Source organism: Ictidomys tridecemlineatus, chromosome 4 (genome assembly GCF_052094955.1).
Source record: "Ictidomys tridecemlineatus isolate mIctTri1 chromosome 4, mIctTri1.hap1, whole genome shotgun sequence".
NCBI lineage: Eukaryota > Metazoa > Chordata > Mammalia > Rodentia > Sciuridae > Ictidomys > Ictidomys tridecemlineatus.
In genome coordinates, this window is record NC_135480.1 from 210,360,833 (window position 1) to 210,388,398 (window position 27,566).

General features: G+C 46.9%; 1 protein-coding gene across 16 annotated transcripts in view; it reads left to right on the forward strand.

Annotated features, from left to right (window-relative positions):
- Cacna1b (calcium voltage-gated channel subunit alpha1 B) overlaps positions 1–27,566 on the forward strand; it is a 183,122-nt gene that overhangs the window by 122,765 nt on the left and 32,791 nt on the right. For 10 of the 16 annotated variants that reach the window (XM_078048846.1, XM_078048847.1, XM_078048834.1 and 7 more), the window contains 6 exons: positions 7,413–7,496; positions 8,537–8,653; positions 8,994–9,059; positions 10,461–10,552; positions 12,374–12,518; positions 24,091–24,218. In XM_078048846.1, the coding sequence (XP_077904972.1) occupies positions 7,413–7,496; positions 8,537–8,653; positions 8,994–9,059; positions 10,461–10,552; positions 12,374–12,518; positions 24,091–24,218 (632 nt within the window). The remainder of the gene's footprint in view (positions 1–7,412; positions 7,497–8,536; positions 8,654–8,993; positions 9,060–10,460; positions 10,553–12,373; positions 12,519–24,090; positions 24,219–27,566) is intronic. The other 6 variants (XM_078048839.1, XM_078048838.1, XM_078048844.1 and 3 more) reach the window with 1 other exon arrangement.

A 27,566-nucleotide genomic window follows, 5' to 3' on the forward strand; every position in this document is an offset into this window, starting at 1 on the left:
CACAGAATTAAAGAGAAAAGAAACATACAGAAGAGAATCAGTGAAGTGTGTGTTCTTGGAAGACTTAGAAGTTGACATACTCTGGCTGGTCACCCAAAGAAAAGAAGGTCATTAAGTGGAAGGTGGGTTGAGTGGTGGCTGCAGACGCACGGGAGGGAGACACCCAGATTGCTCCAAACCACTTCTGCTAGTGTGTTTACAGACTTACGTACATGAATAATTACTAGAAAAATACAAGTGATCAAATCTGACAGAGATGAGATAAAACCCTAAGTGGTTCTTTATCGCAGCAAGAAAGCCACTGAGTCCAAAAACAATCTTCCCATAAAGAAAACGCCTTGCTCTGATGGTCTTGTACATGAGGTTTCTATCTAAAATACAAGGAATGATTATTTCCGGTCTTAGACAATTTTTCTAGAGACTAGAAAAAGAATTAACATTTCCTAACTTAATTATATATGCCTAATATTAGCTCAATACCATTATCTAAGAAATAATATCACAATCCACACTTACTTATTAATGAGAGATGCAAAATCCTAATCAGTATGTAAGCAGCCTAAATCTAACAGTGTTCAGAAAAGAAAATATGAGTCAGGCTTATTCCAGGAATTCAAGGTTCAACTTGGAAAAGCTATTACAATAATTCACATTAACGTATCAAAGGAGACTATTAATGTGATTGTCTCATGGATTCAGAAAAGATCTCCAATAAAATTCAAATTTTAGTCATGATAAATGTTATTAGCAATCAGGAATTGGTGACTTCATAAAGGATAGCTACAAAGAATCCTATGCACACATTATGTCATGGTGAAATTTGGAAAGAATTCCTTTCGAAGTCAGGAAACACCGTGCTGTCTGCTGTCCGTCTTCCTCCAGGCTGAGCTTCAGGCCTGACCAGCAGTAGACTGCCTGTTGCCTCATGAAAACATCAGCTCCCGGATGCGCAGCACAGCACCTGCTGCTCTGTAGGTCTCCCGTGGGGGCTTACTGAATGAGTAGGACAAATAAATAAACAAATATGTAAGGGCTAGGAGGGAGTGAGCACAGTTGTCAGCCAGGTCCAGGGGGGTCTAAAACCGACTGGAGTGTGCTGGAGCATTCGACTGGCCAGAGCACGGTTGCAGAGGGTAGATGACTCAGTCAGCATTCCTGACAGAAACCTAATAAAATCTGCACAAAATCTTTATGCAGAAAATTGCTGAACTTTATTGAAAGGCATTAAAGAAGGCTTAAATAGATGGAGTTGAATTAATGGGTGTCAACTTCACAGAATTTTGATTCCCTCAAATTGATTTGTAGATTTCATGCAATCCCAATAAAAATACCAAGGTTTTTGTTTATTTACTTTGGAATTCTACAAGCTGCTTCTAAAATGAGAAAGAGAAACAGTCTCAAACAAGATATTTAAGGACATCAACTGGGTTATTTGGGTGGTGCCAGAGGGAGTCTGCTCCTCCTGCTGAGACTAGCTGTAAAGCTGGGGTGATGAGGACACGCAGTGTTGGCTCAGGGAAGGCTGAGCAAGGGTGGGGTCAGCCTCAGGTCAGAACTCTCCTGTGTACGGGGTGGTGTAGGACAGCACTGACTCTGCTGCGTCCTCCTGAGGGTCACTGGAGGTTAGCATGGGTGAGGTCAGAGATCATTCCAAGTCAGTTTCAGGTGAATGAAGGACTTGTAAGGGGCAAACTTTGAACTCCTAGAACACACAGGAGATGATCCCTAAGACCTGGGCACAAGACACTTTGTTAACAAGATATATAAAGCCTCCAGTCAAAACTGGAAGCTCTTTCAGATCTCTTGTTCATATGTATGGGGTCTGTGCCAGCTGGGTGTGTGAGGGAGGACAGGAGGTGTTGCTGAGCCAACTGAGCAAGGGGAGGTGGCCATGGAGGGCAGAGGAAGGCTGTGCATCAGTGCGCCTTGGCTTCTCTGTTGGGAGAGTTTGGAAGGTCTGAGGAAGAGGGATGGTGCGACCTGGTGGTTAAGACACAGCTTTGCCTGCTCAGTAGGCAGGGAGCAGTGGCAGTGGACCTGTTAGGGCACTCTCTGTTGGGATCTCCCTGAAGCACAGCCTGACATGTGAGTTGGGTGCAAGCCTTTTGTTTGGGAGGTGATCCTGGGAACACTGGTAGGGAATGCTGAAATGGGAAGGGGCACAGTGGCTGCCAACAGAAGGCGAGTTATCCAGAAGTCACTTGGGACAGCTGGAGCTCAGTCACACTGGGGCTCTGATCATGTGGAAAGTGCTGTTCCCTCCATGGAGTGCTGGGGCTCAGTCACAGCTGAAGGCTTACAGGGGAGGGCAGAGAATGTTAGACCCATGACCCCTTTGGCCTGGCCTGGAAAAGCCCTCAGGAGAAAGAGATGCCAATTCGGGGTGTTGGCCAAAGGTGTGAGGCCTGGGGGCCTTGCCACAGAGCATTCCTGCTGGGAGCCAGGCTGTGGGGCAGGGAGCTACTGAACTCTGGCTGCATCTCTAGTACGGCAGCAGCCAGACCTGATGTGGGTATGTAGGACAAGGCAAGAGTGACATTGAACTGTGGCCTGAGTACTTGGAAAAATGGGCTGCTTGAATTGAAATGGGCAAGAGTATGGGCTGAGTGGGTTTGTGATGAAGTTCAGGTGCAACTTGGGCGTGTTAGGTCTGGGGCTTCTGTGAGACTCCCCAGAGGGTTGTACAGAGGGCCCGGAATTTGGGAGTGAGTTCAGACTAGTGGTATGAAGTTTGGATCCTAAGCATATAAAATGGAGTCAGACCCACAAGACAGGAGGAGGTTGGTATATGGGATGAGTAGCTGAGCCCTGGGACACCCCCATCATTTAGAGCCTGGGGCGGTGAGCAGGAGCATATACCAGGGGCAGAGGCTAGTGTCCAGAATATGCACAGCTTTTCTGCAAGTTGATTGGAAAAACAAAAACAACTAAATGAGCAGAAGGTACAATTGGGCATTTTACAGAGTAGAAAACATAAGTAGCCAATTAACATGGGAAAAGATGCTCAACTTGACTAATAATAGGAGAAATATAGACTGAAATGACATGGCAATGCCATTTCACATCTGCTGGTTGTCAGAGTTTGCAAATGATGACAGTGCCTAGTGTTGCCAAGGATGTGAAGTGCCCAGAGCTCTCCAGCCAGCTGGTGAGGTCTCGGTGGGGGCCACCTCTTTGAAAAGTTTGCAGTAGTCATCAAGTTGGTGATGTGCACCTCTGCCTCGGTGTCTTCAGATAGACATCACAACATCTGTTTGTGATAACTGTCACTGAGCCAGCAGCCAAGCACCCAGATGTGTAGAGAGTGTGTCAGTAGCACAAGGCAATGAAGACTGAGGAGACGGTGAGATAACTGCAGGCACCGGACTGATGGCTAGGGTGATACGGATGCTTCTGGGAGGCAGTGTCTGCTCACTGTCAGCCACGTTTGCACAGCTGCCACTGTGGGGCTGAGAACTAGCAGATGTGGGATGCATTTAGGGTCTATGAAAGAACTGCAAGGACAAGTGATTATTGACCAGGATTAAGGCCAGCTGCTTCATCCAGAGGGCAGGAAGGAAGCAGGAGGGCATCACAGTGACAGGAGCCATCTGCTTTTCAGCTGTGTGATAAATATATGGATATTTGGTTTACTGTTCTTTAAAATATTTAGACATATTATTTTGTTTATGATGTATATTTCATGATTTTCATCAGTTAATGATGTGAGTATTCTAAGCAAAGAGGCTGAAATCTTCCATTTAAAAAGAAAACCAAGGGCAGTGGTTGTAGCTCAGTGGTAGAGCGCTAGCCTGGCATGTGTGAGGCACTGGGTTTAATCCTTAAAACCTCATAAAAATAAGTTAATTGATTAAGTAAAGGTAGAAACTTACAATAATATTAAAAATAAATAACATTTAAAAATAAATAAAAAAGTAAACCAAGGTTGCTTTGCTTTACCAGCTCCTGGTGGGGTGGCTTTCCTGGGGGCTGCCCCATCACTGTGTGCATCCCCCCCAGAAGCATCAGATTCAGTGCAGTATCTGAAGACCAGGCTGGCTGAGTTCCTGGGACCTGTGGGGCTTCTTGGAAACAGGAATATTTGTTTCCCCAGCTAAAGTGATCCAACAGCTCCAAGTTGGAAGGGCAACTTCAGGGTTTCTGCACCAGACTCCTGATAGATGAGAAGGCATAAGAGGAGGTGGGCAGGGATGCTGGCTGACATCACAGGTGCACAGAGGCCTCCTGCAGTGTAGGCCACTGAAATGACCCAGCATGCTGTCCCTCAGCTGCTGGATAGGCCAGGGAGGCCTGTAAGCTGTCAAACCTCACTTAAGGCAAGCCCTTGGCAGGCTGGTGGGAGAGGGAGAAGCTGCCCTGTGGGAACACTTATCTACCCTTTGGCTGCCATTGCTGTTGGAGCTTTGGTCATTGGCCTTCTCTGCCTGGAGGAGAACAGATGAAAGAACAGCCATCACATGGATCGGTGGTGTTTTGTTTGTTTATTTGTTTGTTTTTCATTTGGAGCCACTTCATATATTTACTTTGCAAATGCACTTTTTTTTCTTAGGCAAAAATATGAGTGTCAGTTTTGATCCCCAATTTAAAAATCAAAATAAATCCATAGTCTTAGCAAGGATCCCTGGAGAAAGGGCTCCAAACTCACATAAAACTGACATTGATTTCTTTGCCTGGAAAAAAAATGAACTATTGTCTGTGAGTCATCTTTGGATTTGCATTAAAACAAGAATGCAAATAGAGCTGCAGTCTCATAACCTACAGATCTCAAAATATGTTTGAGTTCATGCATTTCAAGAAAAATATGCAGTTTACAAAATCCTGAAGTTTTCTAGTTAAGTATTCAGAGTTTAAGTTTTTGCTTGTGTTTATGACTCATATTCTCTTTTGTTTTCTGTTTTTGTTCTTGATTTACCTTAACCTACCTGCTGACTCACGCCACCCAACCAACATACAATGCGAAAACCCATGTCTCCGTCTGTATGTTGCGCGCCTGCTGCTCAAACCACCCCAATTTGTAAATAATACGCAAATACCCATCCATGAAAACATCACATATAGGAAACGGTTGGTTTGTGACTTTAAACAGTTTTACGAGTCCTCGCTCTGCCTGCTCTTCTTTTCTCTCTGTTTCTGGGGCTCCTACCTGCTGCCCTCTGAGGCGTGAGCTGGATTCTGCTGTATTCTCACCTCTGGCCTCCCATGTACTCTCCCCTACCCCTGGGGTCCAGCAGGGGCTTCAGAGGGCCTCCAGGAGCTGTTGGAATCTGGGCCCTTGCCAAGGAGGGAAAGTGGAACTTTCTGGGATGGGGGGTAAATGACCAGGGCAGAAGTTCCTGCTGAGACTGGCATGACTCAGGAGGCTTTGCCTGACTAGGTTGGCCCTGGTCCCTGGGAGTCTGTGGTTTCTGTTGCACTCTCACCTCCTCTCTTCGGTGTCCCTATCATGCCAATGCACAGCATAGGTTTGGTTTGCCCAGGTGGCCTTGGTGAAGTCCCCTGTTGCATCTGTCCTTCCTAGATAAGCCCTTCCGTAGGGAGTTGGGCCAGGGGCACTGGGCTCATGGGAAGTTTGGAGATTTGGACTCTGAATCAGAGAGGGTCATGTGGGGGCCTGAGTAGGAGGGTCTCTGTCCCAGCAGACAGAGGGGCTCAGGGATCCCTACTCTAGATTGTCACTGGAGTGTGTGCACACTGTTGGCCAAGCTCTTGCAGTATACAGGTGCAACTGAGGCCTCCCTCTAGGTCTTCAGAAGTTTTTTTTTTTAATATTTTTTGTTGTAGGTGGACATGACATCTTCATTTTATTTATTTTTTTTATGTGACGCAGAGGATCAAACCCAGTGCCTCACACATGCTAGGCAAGCACTCTACCACTGAGCTACAGCCCCAGCTCTCTTCAGTGGTTTTGAGAGAATAAGGGTGTTTGGTAGCAATTAGCTTTAGCTGTGGCTATGAAAATTCATCCAAAGGAGCAGATCTTTGAGGTTTCTGTGCAGAAACTGAATGTTGCACAGGGTTTTACATCTAAAGTGGAAAGCTTGCATTTTGAGAAAATGGCATTGAATGCTGCGGAAATGCCACATCCTCTGCACAGCCTCCAGCTGAGGCCAGGCAGTGGCCACCTGTCTCTCTCCTCCTTGTCCTGGCCTTCATGACTGGTGGACATGGGGAGTGTGTGTATGTGCACATTTCCTCTCCTTTGCACAATCAGCCCACATTAGTGGAACTAAGAGAGCAGTCTGGTTATGATAGCAGGACCTCATCCTGTGGTGTGGTGTGTGGTCATCAGGTATCCATGGGTCTGACTGAATTCCCTGGAGGCCTTCAGGAGTAAGGCCTCCCTCTCTTGTGACTGGCTAGAAGCATGGTGGCCTTGGATGTAGATGCTAGTCGTGGCTGGGTCAGCCAGGTTGGCTTTGTGGGACAGTGTCCTTACAAAGCTCACTATACTTCCGAATTTCTTTCCTCAGTTGTCCCTTGCCACCTGGGCATTGATGTCCCTAGTGTTGCCAGGTTGTGGGCAAGGAGACTGAGATGGAAGGGCGAGACCAGTGTTCCCTCGTCTTACTGTGGGTGCACAGGCTGAGTGATGTTGCAAAAAGGGTAGCTTCCAAGTGGGCGTAGCATTTCTTGTGCAGCAGAAACCATGGGTCTTGGGAGGAAGGGCAGGCCATGTCTAACTTCAGGGCGGCTGAGGCCAGAGGTGGCAGTGCACGGCACACAGCCCTGTCTTGCTGTCCCGCTGTCCTGCATGCAGTTAGCATGGCGGTACCCAGCCCATCACTCTGCTTGGGCATCTGTGACTGTTATCATCTGCCTTCACAACTCTCCAGGGCTGCCTGTCTGTCTGCACTCACCCTCCCCCAGTACTTGCAGGAGCCCAGAGAGAAGTCTAGGAGCAGGGATGGAGAACTGGTCTCCACTACAGCAGCTGAGTGGGGCTGAGTGTCACCAGCCCTTTGTCTGCCCTCTCATATTCTGCCCCTTCTTTGTTACCAGGAGTCTGTATTTCTCCCACATTTTCAGGAATTCTCCTGAGTGCCACTGCCCAGCCACAGATTGCTTTGAGCTGGACAGGCCTTGCATTGTTAAGATCCTTGCTTCTCCAGACCTATTTGAGTAGGGGGTTTCAAAAGGATCCCCTACTAGTGACTGTCTATGTCCTTGGGGTCTGAAGTGGTCAGTGGGCAGTTATTTCCATTGTGTGTACCACTGAGATTCTCTCTCCTCAGCCTGAATTGATGGGGAGCTGCAGGCTTAGCTGTGCACCTTGCAGGGCATGCCTCAAGTCCCACTCCCACCCTCTTGCTGATGTGGACAAGGTCCACATCACCCTTATGCCCACTGATCCTACCTTTAGGACTCAGCATTCTGCCTGAGAGCCAGAACCTCCCGTGACTGTCTGTTTCCAGCCTGCAGAGAAACTCAGAGATCCTGCCACGCTGGTGGGAGCCACAGGCAAGGCAGAAGTGTCCCTTGAGAGTGGGTCCCTGGAAGTAAGTGTGAGCCCATCCCTCCACCTCCCTTGTTGTGATAGGCAGCCCTTGAGTGCTGCCAGGCTTTCCCTGTTTCTGCGTTTGCATGTGCTCTCCTGCTGCTGCTGTCTCATTCAACATCTGTGTTCTCTTTTCTCTTTATTTGATGACTGAATCTTGACAACACAAATGTGTCTGAGCCTGAGCTGCTTGTATATTTAAAAATACCAAAGTGTCAGGAAGCTGCTCTCAGGCTGTGTGCAGGTACCTGGTCCCCAAGTAGACAGACATACAGTGCCTGGCTCTACAGGAACCCCCACCTATGCACGGAACCTTCCCAGAGCCACCCTCTTCTGAAAAGGCTTGCCAATAGTCCAGGGTGTCTTGGGCCGGGGATTCCTCACTCCCAGGTAAACTTTGGAGTCTGGGGTTGATTGGTTTGTCTCTGTGGTTAGCTTTGAGCCCTTGGGTGAGGGCGCATACCAAGTGTCCTGGTTCTCGGCAGCAGAGACCTGGGGTGAGAGCAGCAGAGTGACTGCATCTGTCCCTTTCGTAAGTGTCAGCAGCTCCTGGAGCAGTCCCCGCAGAGCCCGGTGGGTCCCAGTAGAAATGGCTGGGCTGGTAGGGAGGAGCGCGGCCACCAAGCCCAGGCGGGGGGTCCCTTCAGGGGTGCCCACTGGAGAACCATCATGCCCAGCACCTGGACAGCTTGGCTGGCTGTTCCCATGAGAGGTGGTCACTGTTGGAGTCCCACAGGTGATCCTACCCCACCTGGCAGCAAGGAGCCACTTTGGAGAGCTCCTTCTCTGTGTCTCCCTGTCCGGGTGGCCCTAGAATAGGGGATGTCTCTGATTTGCTGCATGAAGCGTGACTTGCAACAATAAGCTTTCCTTTTGGAAGGTTTTCTGGTGGCCATTACTGCTTAGACTGAGTAGTGACTTTATTTCAATTTCTTTTTAACCACTTTGGGGCCACAGGGACTTGTGGAGAGGTTGTGGGGTATAGGTTGCCCTTTTGGGGGGCGATTTCCAAAGATGAGAGGGCATCCCTCTTCTCTACAGAACAACTTCATCAACCTCAGCTTCCTTCGCCTCTTCAGAGCTGCGCGGCTCGTCAAGCTGCTGCGCCAGGGCTACACCATCCGCATCCTGCTGTGGACCTTCGTCCAGTCCTTCAAGGTGAAGCAGGCGCCAGAGGCAGGGCAGGGCAGGGCAGGACAGGGCAGCTCCCTCCAGGGCTGTCATCCTCCTCCTCTGTCATGATTCCCTGACCCCCAGAGTTCCTCCCTTCTTTAGAAGGGTGTGTGCACCATTGTCCTTTTGCAGTTTATAATACAGTTTGAGTGACCACAGGTTATCTCCTCAATGCCCACAAAACCATTGAGATCGGTTTTATGACCCCAGTTTATAGATGAAGAAACAGGGCCTGTCACTTGGAGGGTGGGCCTGGAGCTGGGCTAGGCTGAGGTCTGTGTGGCCGTGGAGAGGTAGAGGACCTGACCTGCCCATGTGTCTGCAGGCGCTGCCCTATGTGTGCCTCCTCATTGCCATGCTGTTCTTCATCTACGCCATCATCGGCATGCAGGTGGGTGCTGCTTGCCCTGACAGGGCTGGATGCAGAGCTCTCGTCCACTCGGGCCACTGGGAATGTGTTGTGGTCCTTAAATGGTAACAGTAATAAACTGACACATAGTGAGCCTCTGCTGTGAGTCAGACACTGGTGTGAGGAGTGAGACAGCTGTTTTCAGACACTGTTGCTTGGAGGGTATCCAGGCACTCCCAGGAGGGGCAGTTTAGCCGTCCATCCACTCCTTTCTCTCTGGGAAAGTGCACTGCCATGTTTCTGAGGTCTGGGTGGCCTTCAGGTACAACTGGGGCATTGGAGACATCTGTACGGTGTGGAGTGGCTGCTGGCCAGTCTGAAGGTGCCCCTTCCACTCCTTAGTGGAGATCACCTGCTCCTGAGGAGCCTCAGATCAGGTCCTCAATGAGCTCAGTCTGTGTGGTTTAAGTTGTTTGATTTCCCAAGAATACTTTGTCAGTTATTTGGGGAAAAAATACTTAAATATGTAAAGCAGTGTCCTGCTATAGCCCATGGTCATCTGGCCCCTCCCAGCAGTGGGGAGGAGAATGGACTGAGTGTATAGTTAGTATGGGAGGTGCCAATATCCAAGTCTTTAATTCACAGGCTGAAATGTTCTCTTGATTTAGAGTTTGCTGAGATTTGATGTTTTTTAAAGCAAACACACCTACACACACACACACACACACACACACACACACACACACACTTGCTTTAGTTTTTGGATGTATAAGAACATTCATGTTACTGATCTTTGTGGAAATGTAATACTTTATTAATTTTCAGCCAAATTTTAAGCTGAAGATGGTTCTTGATTCATTTGCATTCTTACCCTGAAAAAAATCAATTATAATAGATAAAAATCCCATTGCACCATTTGCACAAATGTTTTAAAAGAATTTTTCCAGTGATATAGCTGGGTGTACACATACCTATGATTCCACTACTCAGGAGGCTAAAGCAGGAGGATCACAAGTTTGAGACAACTTAGTGAGACCCTGTCTCAAAATAAAAATTAAAAAGGGCTAAGGGAGTAGGTCAGTGGTAGAGCATTCCTGGTTCAATCCCCAGTACTGAAAAAAGAAAAAAAAAAAAGAATATTTCCAGTGATTTCTCAGAGCTTTTGCCAGTATGATAGTATAATTCCTGCTTTGGAACTGTTAATAAGTGAGCTTCCCGTCTTGTGCAGAGCAGATCTGGGCCCCATTCCCATTCATCAGACTTGCATCTAGAAACAGGCTCAGAGCTCCTGGAGCCTGGCTCATGCTGAGCCATGGAACTAGGGTGTGATCAACTGTCTCATATGGGGCCCCCCAGATTGCACGCATTCCCTCTCTTGCCTGGTCTACCCACTGTGGCTCTGGGAATCCTGCAGCATCAACACGCTGCTATTCTCCATTTTAGGTGTTTGGAAACATTGCCTTGGACGACGACACCAGCATCAACCGGCACAATAACTTCCGCACATTCTTACAAGCCCTGATGCTGTTGTTCAGGTATGTTGGGTGGTCACATTGATGTCCACTCTGCTCAGGATGGAGGAGGGTGGGTCTCACCATGGGGACCACTCTCTTCTAACCCTCAAATCATGCTGCTTTTCCTTAGAGGACTTTTCCAGTTCTTCCCTCTCTGCTCATCCAGAGGCTCTTGAAGTCTGCCCTGGCCTCAGGACAGACTGGTAAGAGGCCCCTAAGGGAGGAACCTGGGAGCTCTGAGCCAGGCCTGCCTGTCTTGTCCTTGCTGTGTGGTTGGCAGCCAGAAGGCTCCCAGGAGGCTGCACCCTATTAGGACAGGGAACGCCTGCAGGGTTGTGCAGTGAGCTGGCCCCAGCTTCCATAGCTAGAAGCAGTATTGGTGATGGGATGGGTGAGAAAGGGAGAGGCAGGTGCAGAGGGGAAGACTGCTGCTGCTCATGGCCCAAGGAGCTCTGCTGGCCAGAACTTCTGGTCTTGACACACCTCCCTTACGCCAAAGAGTAAGCAAGAGTAAAAAGGTGGAATGTGGGAGCATGGAGGTGGAACCTGGAAACCCTGGGAAAAGCTTTGGGCCTGCACAGGCCTCTTTGGCAGGGGTGTGTTTAGAAGCAGCTCAAGCCCAGATGCTGTCCTGGGCTGTGGAGCACTCTCTATGACTGGGCCCTGGCTGTCCTGGTCTGGGTGTAGACTTGAGGGCTGGGGGAAGGGTGAATTTTTATCACTGCCTCCTGCGTCTCCCTCGTTTTTTCCAGGACAGGAAAGGAACTCTTTAGGGACTTATGGGGTGCGTGCTGACATCAGACCTTCCAGAGAGCTTCTTCATGCAGAGGCAGGGCTGCTTCAGGGCCCCTGTTTGCTGCACTTCTTGGGGAACATTCTGGCTCTTGTTTCTTGCATAAGATAGACAGGCATCCTCAGGCTCATTCTTTCTCAGATCATATTGATTCTCCGAACTTCAGCAGTTACATTAAATTTATTTCTTCATTTATTATTGCTCTTCCCCATGCCACAAAGATTTGAGGCCACCCTCTGAGTCTGCCTTAGGCCTGTGTTTTCCAAGATTTCTGTTTCCCTGAACTTTGCATCACAAGGGGGTGCTTCCATCACTTGGATTGGCATAGGCCCGTTGACTAGGAAAACCCCACTGCTGGCATCATTGGTGGGCACTGGTGCTGGCTGTGTGTTCTGCAGAGTCCCAAGTGGCTGCTCAGGGCAGGGTGTCCTCCAGGGATTCTGGGCACAGAGAGTGGTGTGCAAGTGAGGGCTGAGGGTGGCAGAAGATCAGGTTTCAGGTCCCTGGGGCTGAGCTCAGCTATGTGGGTTTGGTCTTCATGAGGAGTGAGGGAGCATGGGAAGGTCTGAAAGAAGTGACAACTTCAGGCCTGCACCTTGTGGCCCCGCATGGCACCTGGAAGGGTGCTGCTGTGAGGCACCAGGTGAAAACAAGAGCTGCTCTTTCTGAAGGAGCCTGAGCTGATGGATAGGATATGAAGGGAGGAGGCAGGGATGATGCAGTTGCTTTGGCCTGAGTGGCTGGAAAGGTAGCCATTCTAGAAGCTGCTGCTTCTAGAAACAAGGGTAAGAATAGCCTGTGTTTGGGATGAGACTATGTTGTGTCCTCCAAGGAGTTCCCATAGTGCACTGGATTACTCTCCTCGATTGATGACCAGTTCGGAAACATAATGGCAAAGGCTTCATGTACAGGGGCCCAGCGAGGGCTCCCCTTGGCCCAGCTCTCCTGAGGACTAGGCCCCCACCTTCTGGGCTGGCCAGGGCTCTGATGTCACTGGAGGTTTGCCCTCCAGGCCTCCTATTATGGACTCACAGCTCTGTTCTTTTCAGGAGTGCCACGGGGGAGGCCTGGCATGAAATCATGCTGTCTTGTCTGAGCAACCGGGCCTGTGACCCAGATGCCAATGCCAGTGAGTGTGGGAGTGACTTTGCCTACTTCTACTTCGTGTCCTTCATCTTCCTTTGCTCCTTCCTGGTGAGTCCTGATCACTGTGCCCATGTCTGTCTGCTCAGGCTAGCTCAGGGCCCTGCATCTCCTGTTGATCACTGAACTTTGACCCATGCCACATTGTAAGCTGATGCGGTGGTGAGGCCTTTGCTCCTTGAGAGCAAAGGCCTCTTCAGCCTAGGAGGGACCCACTTGAAGACAAGCTCTAGTGGCCCTGCCTGACTTCCATGAAAGGGTTGCATTTCAGGGGGCAGCTGCCCCTCAGTGTCCAGGTCTTGGAAGGTTCACTGTAGTGGTGGGAGGTGAAGAAGCAGCCCCTCAGCCAGCATGCCTGGTGCAGTGAGCCAGGTGGGAGAAATGGCAGGCTGGTCTAAGGAGGGTGGATCTTACTCTAGGCTTGCGGAAGCCTTGAAGCAAGAGTGCAACAAGGTCTACTTCCTGTTCTGCAGCTTGGCTTCTGTGTGGATGTGAGGAGGGGGCTCTAGTGTGAACATGGAGGTGAGTGGGCTGAAGTGACCTAGAGAAGGGCATGAGGGAGTAGCTCAAAATGGGTGGTGCTACATTTTAAGGCAGAGTTGGCCAGATCGAAAAAGAGATTAGAAAGCTACACCCTGGGATTCCCTGGTGATGGGTGAGGGGATGCCCCTCTGAGATAAAGTGTGGAGAGCTGCAGGTATGACCTCTGGGCTGGAGAATGGAAGGAGTTACCATCAGTTTTCGAGGTATCTGTGTGAGTGGAGGATGCTCTCTGGGTCCCACTTTAGTGCAGCCCAGCAATCTATGTGTGGCTTAAGCATCACTTGAATGCTGTTTTAAAGAGCAGATTCCCAGGGGCCCCAGACTTACTGTATCAGGATCTCTGGAAGAGGGATCCAGGAATCTTGAGTTTAAACAAACTCTTGGTGCTGAATTTTGAGCAGTCAGGAGTGCTAGGTGGCGCAGTCTGGCTGGGCACAATTCACAAGCCACTTGTCAAGCAGAAACGAACTTTACTTTTAGAACACACACGCTGCACCACATGAGCTCTTCAGGAATTCCCTCAGAGCCCAACTACCACCACCGGCTTCCGGTGAGCCTCTCAACCCCCTACTCCTCCTGCTCTTGAGGCTGATTGGCTGGGTCACATGGGCGGAGCCAAATGAGTCCCCTAATGAGCAGCTCCGTGGTCTGAAAGGGTGGGGAAACAGCCCAATGAGCATCACCGCAGAGGAGCCAATCAGCTGGAAGTTTGCTGGGTGGGGCCACTTGGGCTGTGGCTCTCAACAGCTAGATCCAGGGGCTGAGGAACTGTCAGTGAGGCAGGTGGAGAGCCAGGAGAGAGCAGCACCCCAGAGGCCCAAGGAAGAAAGTGTCTCTTGAGGGAGAATAGCCCACCCCACAAAGTGCTGTTGGAAAGTAAAGTGAGAGAAGGACTAAGAAAGAATGGCAGAGGCCACTGGTGACTCTTGCGAGGACAGTTTGTATAGGCATGGAGGGGAACAAAACCCTTTTGGTGGATTTGCGTAAAAATGGAGGTGAGGGGCATAGAAGGAACAGCAGCTCTTCCCAGCAGCAGATGGTGCCAGGAAGCGTCAGATCTGCGGCCATAGCCTGAGAGCAGGGCTAATGTGACCTGTGCTTTTCTCAACCATGTCCACTCCTTAGAGCCTTAAGTAGAGAATTGAATTTTCCAGATTCAGGCTTTCCAAGAGAAGTATAAGGAGGATACAAGGGTACATATGAGTCACAGACCTGAATGTGGTCAAAGCTGGGAACAGGAAGGTGAGGGCAGGAACCTAGATTAGAGGTTTTCATGTGGACAAAGCAGCCTTGGGAATGCAGATGTCAGAGCAAGTGAGCTGGAATGACATGGGACATGTGAAGCCAAGACAGCAGGGTGGGGGCAGTGATGGTGCCCTTGCTGATAGTCCTTGGTAATGACCAAGCTGGGTATCCACATATAAAATTATGAAGTAGGACCCCTACTTCACTCCATATACAAAGTTAACTCAGTTGATGAAAGAAGTAAATAGAAGAGCTGAAACAATGGCAGTACTTAATAGGAGATCAGTCTTAAAGACTTCAGAATTGACAATGGATTCTTAGATTTGACATCAAAATCATGAGAAAAAAGAAAACAGATTATTTATTTATGCTTATTGGAAGAAAATATTTGCAAATCACACTTCTGATAAGGGGTCAATATTCAGCACATATAAAGAACTCTCATAGCTCAACAACAAAAAGACAAAACAGAAAATTTAAAAATGGGCAAAGAAGATATACAAATGACCAGAAGTCACATGAAGAGAAGGTCAACATTTTTGATTATAAAGGAAACAAATCAGAACCCAAATGAGATACTACTTCACACCCACTATGATAGCTATAATAATATTTAAAAAAAAAAACAACAGAAGAATAACAAGTGTCAGCAGGATATAGCAACTGTGGAAAAGTCTGGCAATTCACCAAAAAATGAAGCTTAAAATTGCCATGTGACCCAGTGATTCCACTCCTAGGCATATAACCAAGATAAATGAAAAGGTATGCCCACACAGGGGGCTGGGGTTGTGGCTCAGCGGTAGAGCGCTTGCTCACCTAGCACTTGCGAGGCCCTGGGTTCAATCCTCAGCACCACATAAAAATAAATAAATAAAATAAAGGTATTGTGTCCAACTACAACCAAAAAAATAAATATTAAAAAAAGGTATGCCCACACAGAAACTTATATATGAGTGTTTACAGCAAGATTGATCATGTTAGCCACAAATGTCCGTCAGTGGATGGAGGAATGTGGTATATGCCTATAATGGACTGTTCTTTGGCTATAAAATTAAATGATGTACTGATACATGCTACTATATGAATGAACATCAAAAATATCACATTGATAAAAAGAAGACAGATGTTGTTGGGGTTTTTAGCCCCCCATTCCCTCCTGACCTGTGGGAGAGATTGGGGGAGCACGCCCCTACCAGGACGGGCCAAGAAAGGTAAAGGTCGACTGGCCACCCACACCCAGCCCTCGTCTCCAGAGGACAATGACCGGCGCCAGGGAGAACAGTCAAAGCAGGATCTCATCTATTGAGAGAACACACACAGCTAATATAATGTACAGGAGCCATTCGGGGTAAAGGTCAGCAGGGTGGGGAGGATTTACATCTACACCCATCCTACAGGCAGTAAAGTCCGTGAGGGCACAGGGGTTCTGAGCCTATCCTAGAGGTGGTCCAATTCTTCATCACAACCCACGGCAATGCCTTCTGGCTAATCGCTAGGTGCTCTCTTAGCAGGTGGCCCCAGGACTGGGAAGCGGGTAGCAGCCAGCAAGTTAAGTTTCCTCTTTTCTGATGCAACATGCCCCACGTTACATCATGCCCTACACATGTAAAAGCTCACATGTTCAGTTTCTCCATGGCTTGGAATTCTAGTAACAGTGAAGTGGGTGGCAGTGGCAACTCACTGAACTTCAGTGTTGGAAAGTCAGAGACTCCTAGAGACCCAGAAATGGGTACTTTGGACAGAGTAAAGGAAAGAATACCTTGGATCCAGGTCTGTGACAGCTCTGGTTCACTACAGAGGGGAGGGAGAACACAGAGAAACACAATGGAAAAATTTCTCATGGAAAATCTGTAAATCAGAAAAGCAGTCTGAACTTAGCTGAACCAGAGCCTGCTCAGGGAGTGGGTATTTGAAAACTCCTCTGTGTTTCTTGACTGGTATACAGAGAGCTGAGGTGGAGCCATCTTGAGGAGGTCACACTGGAACTTATTGGGGCAACCTGGGAGATCATAGCAAATATTGCCTTGCTGTCTTGGTGAGCACCTACCACGTAGTTTAGGGCAGCTCTAGCAGAATGTGATTGAAACAGGTACAGAGGAGATTGTGCCCAAGTGGGATACGGATGGGAGTGTAACTTGCTTTCTTTTTGAGCTGGTGGCTCAGGTGACCAGCTTAAGAAGGTTAGAGAAGTGAACAGGTGAGTGCCATTCACTCAGAGACTGAGCCTGAGAAGGCAGCATTCGGGAGTGGTGGGGTGTGCAAGGCCTGTGGATCAGTGGCTACTCTGCCCATGAGTAGAATTCTCAGGAAGCCCCCGAGTTTCAGATGCTGAGCAGAGACTGGCACCTGCCTGTTCCTAGGAATGTGCAGATCTAATCTCTCCAATGCAGACACCACTCAACAAAGTCCCAGACATCTGATCAGAGCTAATCTCCCCGCACCAGAACTCCCCACGTAGAACTCTGTTGCAGCCCACCCCCAGGAGTGCGTCCGTCTGTCTTCCACACAAAACTCCAATGATAGTACTTTGCACTCTGTCCTACCTTGTACTGGTGAGAAGGGAAGCTGAGAACTTTTCAGCATGCTTCAGGCTTAGGCCGCTCCAGCTGGCAGCTCTGTGAGCAACACCAAAGGAGGAAGGGGCCAACAACCCAGCCCTTGCATGCGCTACCCTTCCCCCGACCCCCTTCTTCCATCTGTCTGTCTGTCACCCCCAGTACTTGGACCAAGAAGAAATGGAAAGAAAGATAGTTGGGCATAACCAGGGACCATCCATCCCTGTGGACAGTTTTGACAATCTTAGTGAAGAGTCCTTTCATTTTTCATTAGGAGTCTTTTTTCCTTCCTTTGCTGGGAGTGGTGGTGGTGGTGGTGGTGGTGGTGGTGTCTTTCCATGCTGATTGGTTTGTGGATGTGCACATATACATCTTTGTTCCTATTTTCTCAGTTTTTACTCTTTTAAAACTTAATTTTGTTCTTTGAGGCTTAGGCTTTTTAGTTTGTTTTGTTCTTTTTTTTTGGTTTTTCTTCTTACTTTTTTTCTCCTTCTCTCTCTAACAGCCAGACTATCTTGGTTTTTCCTTACTTCTCTATATTTCCTTCTTCTTTAAAGCTATTACTTACTATGTATCTTCTATTTTCTCTGTTCATATTTTGAACATTTTACTTTCATATCCCATTTTCTTTTCTCTTATTTTTTACAAATTTTTAGAACTATTTGGTTTATATATTTGGTCTCTGTCCCTACCATTCATGTTGTTGCAGTTATTAGTACTATGAATGGTGTATTTGGCACCTGTTGTTTAATGCCAGATCTAATTCATGGCTATTTGTTGTCATTATTGTCAGTTGCAGACCCACCACTCCTGTTTTTGTGGTAATTAGTGTTGTTGATGTCATGTTAGGCACTGAGGATTTATTTTAATGCTGTACATTGTTCACTACTATGGATGCTGTTGTTTTTCTCTTTTCTATGAAGTGCTAGGAATCCACTGGGACACCACAAGTTCATGGATAGAGACTCTGCTGCCAAGCCACACTCACAACCCAGCCAAGAGACAGCATACCCTGCTCCACACATAAAACAGCCACACTCAAACTTCAATAATGCTTTAATATAAAGAATGAAGGGACAGAAACTCCAAACCAACAACCAGGCCCCAAGTAGGAACAGTTAGGGGGTAGGAATCACGTCTTTCACATGGATATTCACTCCTACAGTAAAAAGAAAGAGAAATAACAAAGACTGTGGATGTCCCATGTCTGAGGAGTGTCAGTCTAGATTGCTCCCAGACCCCTCTAAGACACACAGAGTTCTCAAGGGGGAGGGGCGACCACAGAAGGTCTATGCCACATACCCTGCTTTATGCAACACAACTGCCTGACCTATAAGAAAGACCTTGCTCTTGTGAGACCTGCAGGGAAAGAGGGAGCCTCAAGTTCTGACACAATGCTCACTGTATGAAAATACACTGACCATTACCCAAGAACTAGCAGAAAAACTGTACTAGGAAAAACCCACTTGGAAATTCATTGAAAATCTCACAATAATCAGGTATCCCAGAACACTTCACCAAGAAAAGACTATGCCCTAAAAAGGCTTATACGTGATAGTGGAAGATGAATCTATCCCAATAGATACGCAATTTGTTGTATCAACACTTTAGCCCACAGCCAGGGCAGACAGTGAATGGTTCAGTCATGTGGGAAAATTATCAGGGAGTTTGAATTAAAGACACAGACAAAGACAAAGACAAGTTTTACCAAGTTTTAAACCAGCTCCAGGACGGCTCCTGGAGCTCTCGGCCTCAAGCTCCCCTGAGGGAAGCAAGGTTTTATAGAAGAGGCTAGCGAGAGAGAGCGAGCACACTAGGGAGAGGACTTTTATTGGGGAACTAAAAATTCTTGGGAAAATCCCATCCAATGAAGGTCAAGCGGGGCAGTGGTGCAAGGTCAGATGAGGTGATTGGATCCCTAGAATAGTGGTGAGACACACCTCTACATGGAAACTCCTCGAACCCAAGAAAGGTGGGAAAAATTCTGCCACATTTCTGCAACTGAGCACCTCACAGGCAAGGATGGTCTCCCACACAACTCAGTAATACTAAAAATATGAAAAAATATAGTAGCACAACATCTCTTAATGTTCATAATTCTTCAGCAAATGACTCCAGAGATAGTGAAGTGGATGAACTAAAGAATTCAAGGGGCTGCGGTGGTGGCTCAATGGTAGAGCATCTGCCTGGCTTGTGCGAGGCACTGGGTTAGATTCTCAGCACTACATAAAAATAAATAAAAGTCCATTGACAACAACAACAACAAAAAAAAAAGAATTCAAACTTGTGATTATAAAAATAACCAATGACTTCCAAGGGAACAAAGAAAAACAACTCAATGAATTAAGGAAGTCAATATAAGATCTGAATGAAAAATTCAAAAGGAGATAGAGATGCTGAAAACAAACAAACAGAAATCTTGGAAATGAAAGGTACCATAAGTCAAATAAAAAGTTCAGTTGATAGTCTGTAAAAGAGTAGCCCAGACTGAAGACAGAATTTCAGGGCTGGAAGACACAGTGGTCTTCCTCAAACATTCAGACAGTATTAAAGAAAAGAAAATAAGTAACCATGACCAGAATTTGCAAGAAATCTTGGACATAAATACCAAATTTAAGAATAATTGAACTCAAAGAGTGTTATGAGGGCTGGGGATGTGGCTCAAGCGGTAGTGTGCTCGCCTGGCATGTGTGTGGCCTGGGTTTGATCCTCAGCACCACATACAATAAAGATGTTGTGTCTGCCAAAAACTAAAAAATAAATAAATAAATATTAAAATTCTCTCTCTCTCTCTCTCTCTCTCTCTTAAAAAAAAAGAGTGTTGTGAGATGCAGACTAATGGCATGGATAACCTCTTCAGGGAAATAATAACAGAAAATTCCCAAACCTTGGGAAGGAGGTAGACATTCAGATACAGGAAGCATTCAAAACCTCAATAGTCGAAATCAAAAGAGAACCTCTCCATGATTCATTATAGTTAAAGTGCATAACATACAGAGCAAGGATAGAATTTTTAAAGCCTCTAGAGAAATATGTTGGGTCACATTTATAGGCAAGCCAGTCAGAATCCCTTTTCATTTCTCTACACAAACTTTAAAATCCAGGAGAAAATGGAATGATGTGTTCCAAGCTCTGAAAGAAGTAACTGTCAACCAAGATTGCTATATCCAGCAAAGCTACCCTTTAGGATCAAAGAAGGAATAGAAACCTTCCAAGATAAACAGAAACTAAAACAATTCATAACTGTCATAACTATTAAGCTGATACTACAGAAAGTACTTAAAGAAATGCTATACATAGAAGAAATAAAAACCAAATCACAGAGCTCTCAAATGGAAAAATATTATTTGAAAAGTAGCTAAGCAAATGAGAAATAGAACCAAATTAAACATTGGAAATATAAGTAGCAGGAAGTAATAAACATCTATCTTAATATCAAATATAAGTCTAAACTCTCCAACTTAAAGACACAGGCTGGAAGAATGGATCAGAAAACAAGACCCAACTATATGTTGTATGTAAGAGATTCACCTTACAGGCAAAAACAGCCACAGGCAGAAAGTAAAACCACAAAAATGGACCCTGAAAACAAGCAGGAGTAACTACTCTCATATATGACAAAGCAGACTTCAAATCAAAATAATCTGAAGAGATAAAGAGAATTTCAATCCAACAAGAAAATATATAACAATATTAAATATTTATATCCCAAATGTTGGTGCACCTAATTACATAAAATAGATACCACTCAACATAAAGACTCAAATAGACCCCAGTACTAGGTAATTTCAACATGTGTTTCTCACCAATAGATAAATTATCCAGACATAAACTCAGTAAAGACTCTTTGGCTCTAAAAACATACAAATCAAAAGGACTTAACACACATCTGTGGAATATTTTACTCAATAACAGCCAAATTCACTTTCTTCTCAGCTGCTTCCAAAGAAGGACACAAAGCCAACTTAACAAATACATTAAAATTGTATAATTCCATTTCATCTTATCATTTCATAATGGAATGCAATTAGAAATCAATACCAAGAAAAAATTACAGAAACCATAAAAACATGGAGATTAAATAATGAATGAGTGATAGAAGAAATCAGGAGAGAAATTTTTATCTTAGAACCAAATGAGAATTCAGTGATACAATATACCAGAACCCTTGGGATACCGTGAAGATGGGTATAAGAGGAAAGTCTATAGCTATGAGTGCCTGCCTACATAAGAAAAGGAACTTACTTCCACATCACAAAGGCTATCTATGACCGACTCAAGCCAACTCCACAGTGAGTGGGGAAAGCTGAAGGCATTTCCTTTACAGTCTGGAACAAGACAAGGTGTTCACTCTCACCACTCCTGTGTAATATAGTCCTGGAAATTCTAGGCAGAGCAATTAAGCAAGGGAAGAAAATAGAAGGGATCCAAATAGGAAAGGAAGAAGTCAAATTATCACTGTTTGCAGATGATATGATACTATACCTAGAAGATCTAAAAACTCTCCACCAGAAGACTGCTACAGCTGATAAACAAATTCAGCAAAGTAGCAGGATACAAAATCAATATCCCAAAGTCAATACCTTTTCTATACACCAATGATGAATCTGCTGGGAAAGAAATCAGAAAAGAATCCTATTTATAATAGCCTCAAAAATCCCCACAAAACCTAGGAATAAACCTATCCAAGGAGGTGAATAACCATCTCTACCATGAAAACTACAGAACATTGAAGAAAGAAATTGAAGAAGACCTTAGAAGATGGAAAGACCTCCCATGTTCATGAATTGGCAGAATTAATAGTGTTAAGATGGCCATACTACCAAAAGCAACATACAGATTAATGCAATCCCCATCAAAATACCAATGACATTCTTCATGAAACTAGAAAAATAGTCCTAAAGTTCATTTGAGAGAATGAAAATCCCAGGCTAGCCAAAGCAGTTCTAAGCCAGAAAAGCAATGTTGTAGGTATCACAATACCTGATCAAATTATACTACAGAGCTATAGTAACAAAAACTACACAGGCATAAAACCAGACACATAGGTCCATGATTCAGAATGGAAGACACAGAGACAAACACACAGATTTACAGTCATCTGATCCTTGATAAAGGCACCAAAAACATGCTGAAGAAAAGACAGCTTTTTAGCAAGTGGTGTGTAGAAAACTGGTTATCTATATGTAGAAGAATAAGAGAAGATCCTTATCACTCACCCTGAACAAAAGTCCAAGTGCATCAAATACTAGGAATGAGATCAGAAATTTTGCAACTGCTTGAAGAAAATGTAGGGTTAACACTCCAACATACCGGCAACAATTTCCTCAGTAGGATTCCTAAAGCTCAGGAAGTAATACCAAGAATTGATATTTATCGATGGATCCAAGAAAACAAGAATGTGAAGAGAGAATATATAGAATGGGAGAAAATCTATGCTAGCTACTCATCTGACAGAAGATTAATATCCAGAATATACAAAGAACTCAAAAAGCTTAACACCAAAGGAAAAAAAATTAATAAATGGGCCAATGAGCTAAATAGATACTTCTCAAAAGAGTAAATATAAATGGTCAAATATATGAAAAAATGTTCAACATATTTATCAAATCAAAAGTGGATAGATTTCCTCTCATTCCAGTTAGAATGACACCCATCAAGAATACAAATAACAAATGCTGGAGAGGATGCAGAAAAAAAGGGACACTTTTACACTCTTAGTAGGACTATAAATTAGTACAACCACTATGGAAATCAGTATGGAGTTTACTCAAAAGACTAGGCATGGAACTCCCATACAACCCAGCTAGACCACTCTTTGGTATAAAGAATTAAAGTCATCATATTACAGTGATAAATACGCAACCATGTTTGGGGCTGAGGCTGTGGCTCAGCGGTAGAGCGCTCGCCTAGCACATGCGAGGGCCTGGGTTCAATCCTCAGCACCACATAAAAATAAATAAAATAAAGATTAAAAAAATATGCAACCATGTTTATAGCAGCACAAGTCACAATAGCCAAACTATGGAACCAGTCTGGGTGTCCATTGACAGATAAAAAAGTAAGGAAAATATGGTGTGTGTGTGTAAAATATGGTATATATATATGGAAAGTATCACACACACACGCACGCACGCACGCACAATGGAGTTTTGTCCAACCATAAAGAAAAATGAAATTTTGTCATTTGAAGAAAAATGAATGGGACTGAGAACATTATGTTAAGTAAAATAAGCCAAACTCAGAAGGTCAAGTGTTATATGTTTTCTTCCATATATGGAAGCTAGAGGATAAAGGGAAAAAAAGTGATGGTGGAGTCTCATGAAAATCAAAGGGAGATCAGTAAAGTAGAGGAAAGGAACCAGGGGAGAGAGGAAGGAGACAAAGGAAAATACTAGGGAAATTATATTGTTATTGTATGCATGTACAAACGTGACAACAAATCCTACTATTATGTAAAACAATGATGTATCAATAAAATAAAAAACTAAAGATATATTAGAGCAAATTTATCATTGTTTAAATTGATTAAAATTAATTATATCAGAAAAAATAAAAGATCATATATTTTGTGATTCCTTTCATAGGAAGTAACCAGGATAAGCAAATCTATTGAGGCAGAAGGCGATTGGTGGTTGCCAGGGATGGGGGAGGGAGGAATGAGGGATGATTACTCAATGGGTGTTGAGTGTCTTTCAAGAGTGATATAATGTTTGGGTTTTTTTTTTAGATTTGGAGAAAATAGTGGTGCAATAGGTGATTGCATTAAATGCTATTGAATCATACATTTTAAAATGATGAATTGCATATTAAGTGAATTTCAACTTAATTAGGAACAAATCCCCACAAGCTGCTGACTTGTGGTTCGCAAACTCCCAACTCCCTGAAATCACCGCTTTCAGGGAAGGCCACCTGAGGAGATGGTGACCATGGTAGTATTGGGCAAATGACACTACAAATGACACCCTGGATGGCAGGGTGGATGATAGGCAGGAGATTATGGGACCTAAATTAGGAAAAGGCAATAGAAGGAGAGAGCAGAGCTGCCAGCAGACTAATGTTGGGGACTAAATGTGCAGGATTGAGAGCCCTGGAGGCCGAGGAAGACCCAGCAGTCCCAGTGCAAGACTGGCATCCCCAGTCCAAGGTAGGAGCCAGTCTTGTCTGGAGCTGGTTGAAGCAGAGTGATCATTACTGTCTCCAGGGTTCCCATACACAGACTGGCTGGAAGATGAGGGTAGGCTGCAGTCTCCCTATCACCTCTTCTTTCTGTCCTGCAGATGTTAAATCTATTTGTGGCTGTGATCATGGACAACTTTGAGTACCTAACTCGAGACTCTTCCATCCTTGGGCCTCACCACCTGGACGAGTTCATCCGGGTCTGGGCTGAGTACGACCCAGCTGCGTGGTGAGTGAGCCCCAGTGTCCTGTGGTTTCAGGGGTGTCCCTACCCCTGGCTGCCAAGACAGAGTGGGTGGCCTTGGACATGTCTCACTTGAGTGCCCCTTCAAGTGTTGGTTGGTGCCCAGGATGGTGCTGATGTCCCCTCCAGTGGTTCTTTCTTTTTGGTCTTACATACTTTGATGCAGCTCTGGGCAGAGACATGGACTTTGAAGCCTCAGTTTGGCTGTGCCCAGGGGACCTGTGAGGCTGGTGGTCCTAGTGCACGGACTTTCTTGCTTTTCTGAAGGCCTATCATGTCAGGGGTGCAAGGAGAGGAGACAGCATGGCCCCACATACTGTGAGGCTTGGAGAGCTTTGAGAACAAAAATAATGTGGGGTCTTAGGGACCCCACGTGTACGGCCCAGGGGTCTTCCTCTTTGCCATCTCCCTTGGGAATAGAAGCCAAGGTATACCTCTGCCCCAGCCCTGGTTGCACATAATGGGTACTTGGTGAGCTTTTATTGAAAACAAGGGAGCTACCAGGAAGGGTCTAGTACATTTAAGACTCTTTACCATGGAAAGGTTTACCATGTTACATAAAAGAGGGGTGATTGTTTTCCACATGGAGCAAGGCTCTGATGGGGAGGGTTTGGTCCAAAGGTGAAGTCATTGGAAACCCTGCTCCATGAAAGAGCCCTGCACACCCATGCCGTGCTGTGACCCTAGGACAATACCACAGTCAGGAAGGCAGGCAGAATACCAGGCTCTCACCTGCTTTCTCCCTCACTCACCTGGCCCCTTCATTCACCTGCTCCCTCCCTCCCTCACCTGCTCCCTTCCTCACATACCTACCCCCTCCCTCCCTCCCTCACCTGCTCCCTTCTTCACATACCTGCCCCTTGTATCTCTCACTCACCTATTCCCTCCCTCACTTACTTTCTCCCTCGCTCCTTCACTCACCTGCTCCCTCCCTCCCTCCCTCACTCGCCCCCTCCCTCCCTCACTCACCTGCTCCCTCCCTCACCTGCCCCCTCCCTCACTCGCCCCCTCCCTCCCTCACTCACTTGCTCCCTCCCTCCCTCACCTGCCCCCTCCCTCACTTGCCCCCTCCCTCCCTCACTCACCTGCTCCCTCCCTCCCTCACCTGCTTCTTCCCTCACTCACCCGCCCCCTTTCTTCCTCACTCACCTGCTCCTTCCCTCACTCACCTGCTCTCTCCCTCCCTCACCTGCTCCCCCCTCACTCACCTGCCCCCTTTCTCCCTCACTCACCTGCTCCCTCCCTCCCTCACCTGCTCCCCCCTCACTCACCTGCCCCCTTTCTCCCTCACTCACCTGCTCCTTCCCTCACTCACCTGCTCCCTCCCTTACTCACCTGCTCCCTCCCTCCCTCACCTGCCCCCTTTCTCCCTCACTCACCAGCTCCCTCCCTCACCTGCTCCCCCCTCACTCATCTGCCCCCTCCCTCCCTCACTCACCTGCTCCCTCCCTCCCTCACCTGCTCCCCCCCACTCATCTGCCCCCTCCCTCCTTCCCTCACCTGTTTCTTCCCTCATTCACCTGCTCCCTCCCTCCTTCCCTCACCTGCTCCCTCCCTCACTCACCTGTTTCTTCCCTCATTTACCTGCTCCCTCCCTCCTTCCCTCACCTGCTCCCTCCCTCACTCACCTGCTCCCTCCCTTACTCACGTGCTCCCTCCCTCCTTCCCTCACCTGCTCCCTCCCTCACTCATCTGCTCCCTCCCTCCCTCACTCACCTGCTCCCTCACTCACCTGCTCACTCCCTCTCTGACTTATTCACTTACTTACTCACTCAGACAGTAGTACCTGAATGCTGTCCCCTGCAAGATAGGACACAGGGGAATGTCTGGGAGGCCTGCCTGTGCCTTTCTTCCATGAGTGCTCAGGAGCCATGCTGTGATGGGTGGTTGTCAATGGGTGGTTGATGCTCACTCACTTCCTGTGCCTATGGGGATGACAAAACTGTGGAGTGGGGCAGCTCCCTGCCCAACCACCTCTGCCTCACATGGGCAGAGAGCCTGGAGGAGTGGTCAGCCCCCTGTGGTGTTGTTCTGCACTTCATGGATCTCCTAGGGCTCTGCCTGCTTTTCCTTAACTGGAGCCAATTTTTCCCTACCTTGGGGCTTGATGGGACTCCTTCATCCCATCTCACTTGGCCTCTGGGGAGCACCCCCCATCACAACAAGGACACAGGGGGTACTACTTGAAGCCCTCCTCGTCTGGGCAAATCCCATAGCCACCAGTGTCTAGGGACTCTGAGACACTGGCCGCTCCTGTCCAGGCTTCTCTAAGACCACAGCACCTCCTTGTGTATTTTCCATCTTAAGGAGAGGTTTATGGATTTTCACAGTACAGGAGCAGTATAGTGGCTATGTACATTCAGTGGTGCCCATGCCCATTTCCGTGGCTTTGGAGAACCTTGTTGTTGCTGATGCACCCGTATCTTTGTCCTCTATGCCCAAGATTCTTACTAGAATGCACAGTCTTCGGGTCTGTGGCCAGGAGACTGAGCCTTGACACAAAGGGCAGGGCAGGCAGATTCTACCTTGGGCATGGTTTAGATGGGCTCCGGGAAAGTCATCCAGGCCTGCTGGCCTCAGGTGTCACTGCCATTTCTGGATGTTTTCCCAAAAGGAGAGTGTTGCAGAAAACAGATACTTTGCTGGATGCACTCCTGTAATCCAGCAGCTCAGGAGGCTGAGGCAGGAGGATCACAAATTCAAAGCCAGCCTAGCAAGGCCCTGTCTCAGATTGGGGGCTGGGGGTGTCGTTCAGTAGTAGAGCACCCCTGAGTTCAACCTTCGGTACTGCAAAAATCAAACAAGATAATGCAGAGCATGCTTTATGTGATGTCATCTGCACTGAAGGAGGAAGCCATCCAGAGGGAGGCAACAGCCAGGTCTTCCACAGGTGACTACAGGCAAGAGCAGAAACAGAAGTGGATGTGATTCGGGTCTGTGGCCAGGAGACTGAGCTTTGTGATTGTGTGCAGCAGAGCTCAGACTATATCTCAGATTCCAGGGAAAAGAACATAGGGCTCTGGAAGGTGTGGATGGTTGGGATATGGTAAAGAAAGTCCTGTGGAGGAGTAGATAGCAGAGCACGAGCCACGCCCCAGTGGGGCATAAATAACACACAAGACCCAGGAACCCTGAGTGGCAGGCACGCTCTCTAGGCAACACATGGGACTGCTCCCATGTGTGCCTAGTGCCTCTAGACTGCCCGAGGAGGCAGACAGCCCAGAAGCTGTGACCAGGCAGCCTGGGTCTGGATCCACCTCTGGGTAGAGGAGAGAGAACCTTGGTCTTCAGTAGCCTCCGCAACAGATTCAGGCCAGTGGTCATCTTTATTTC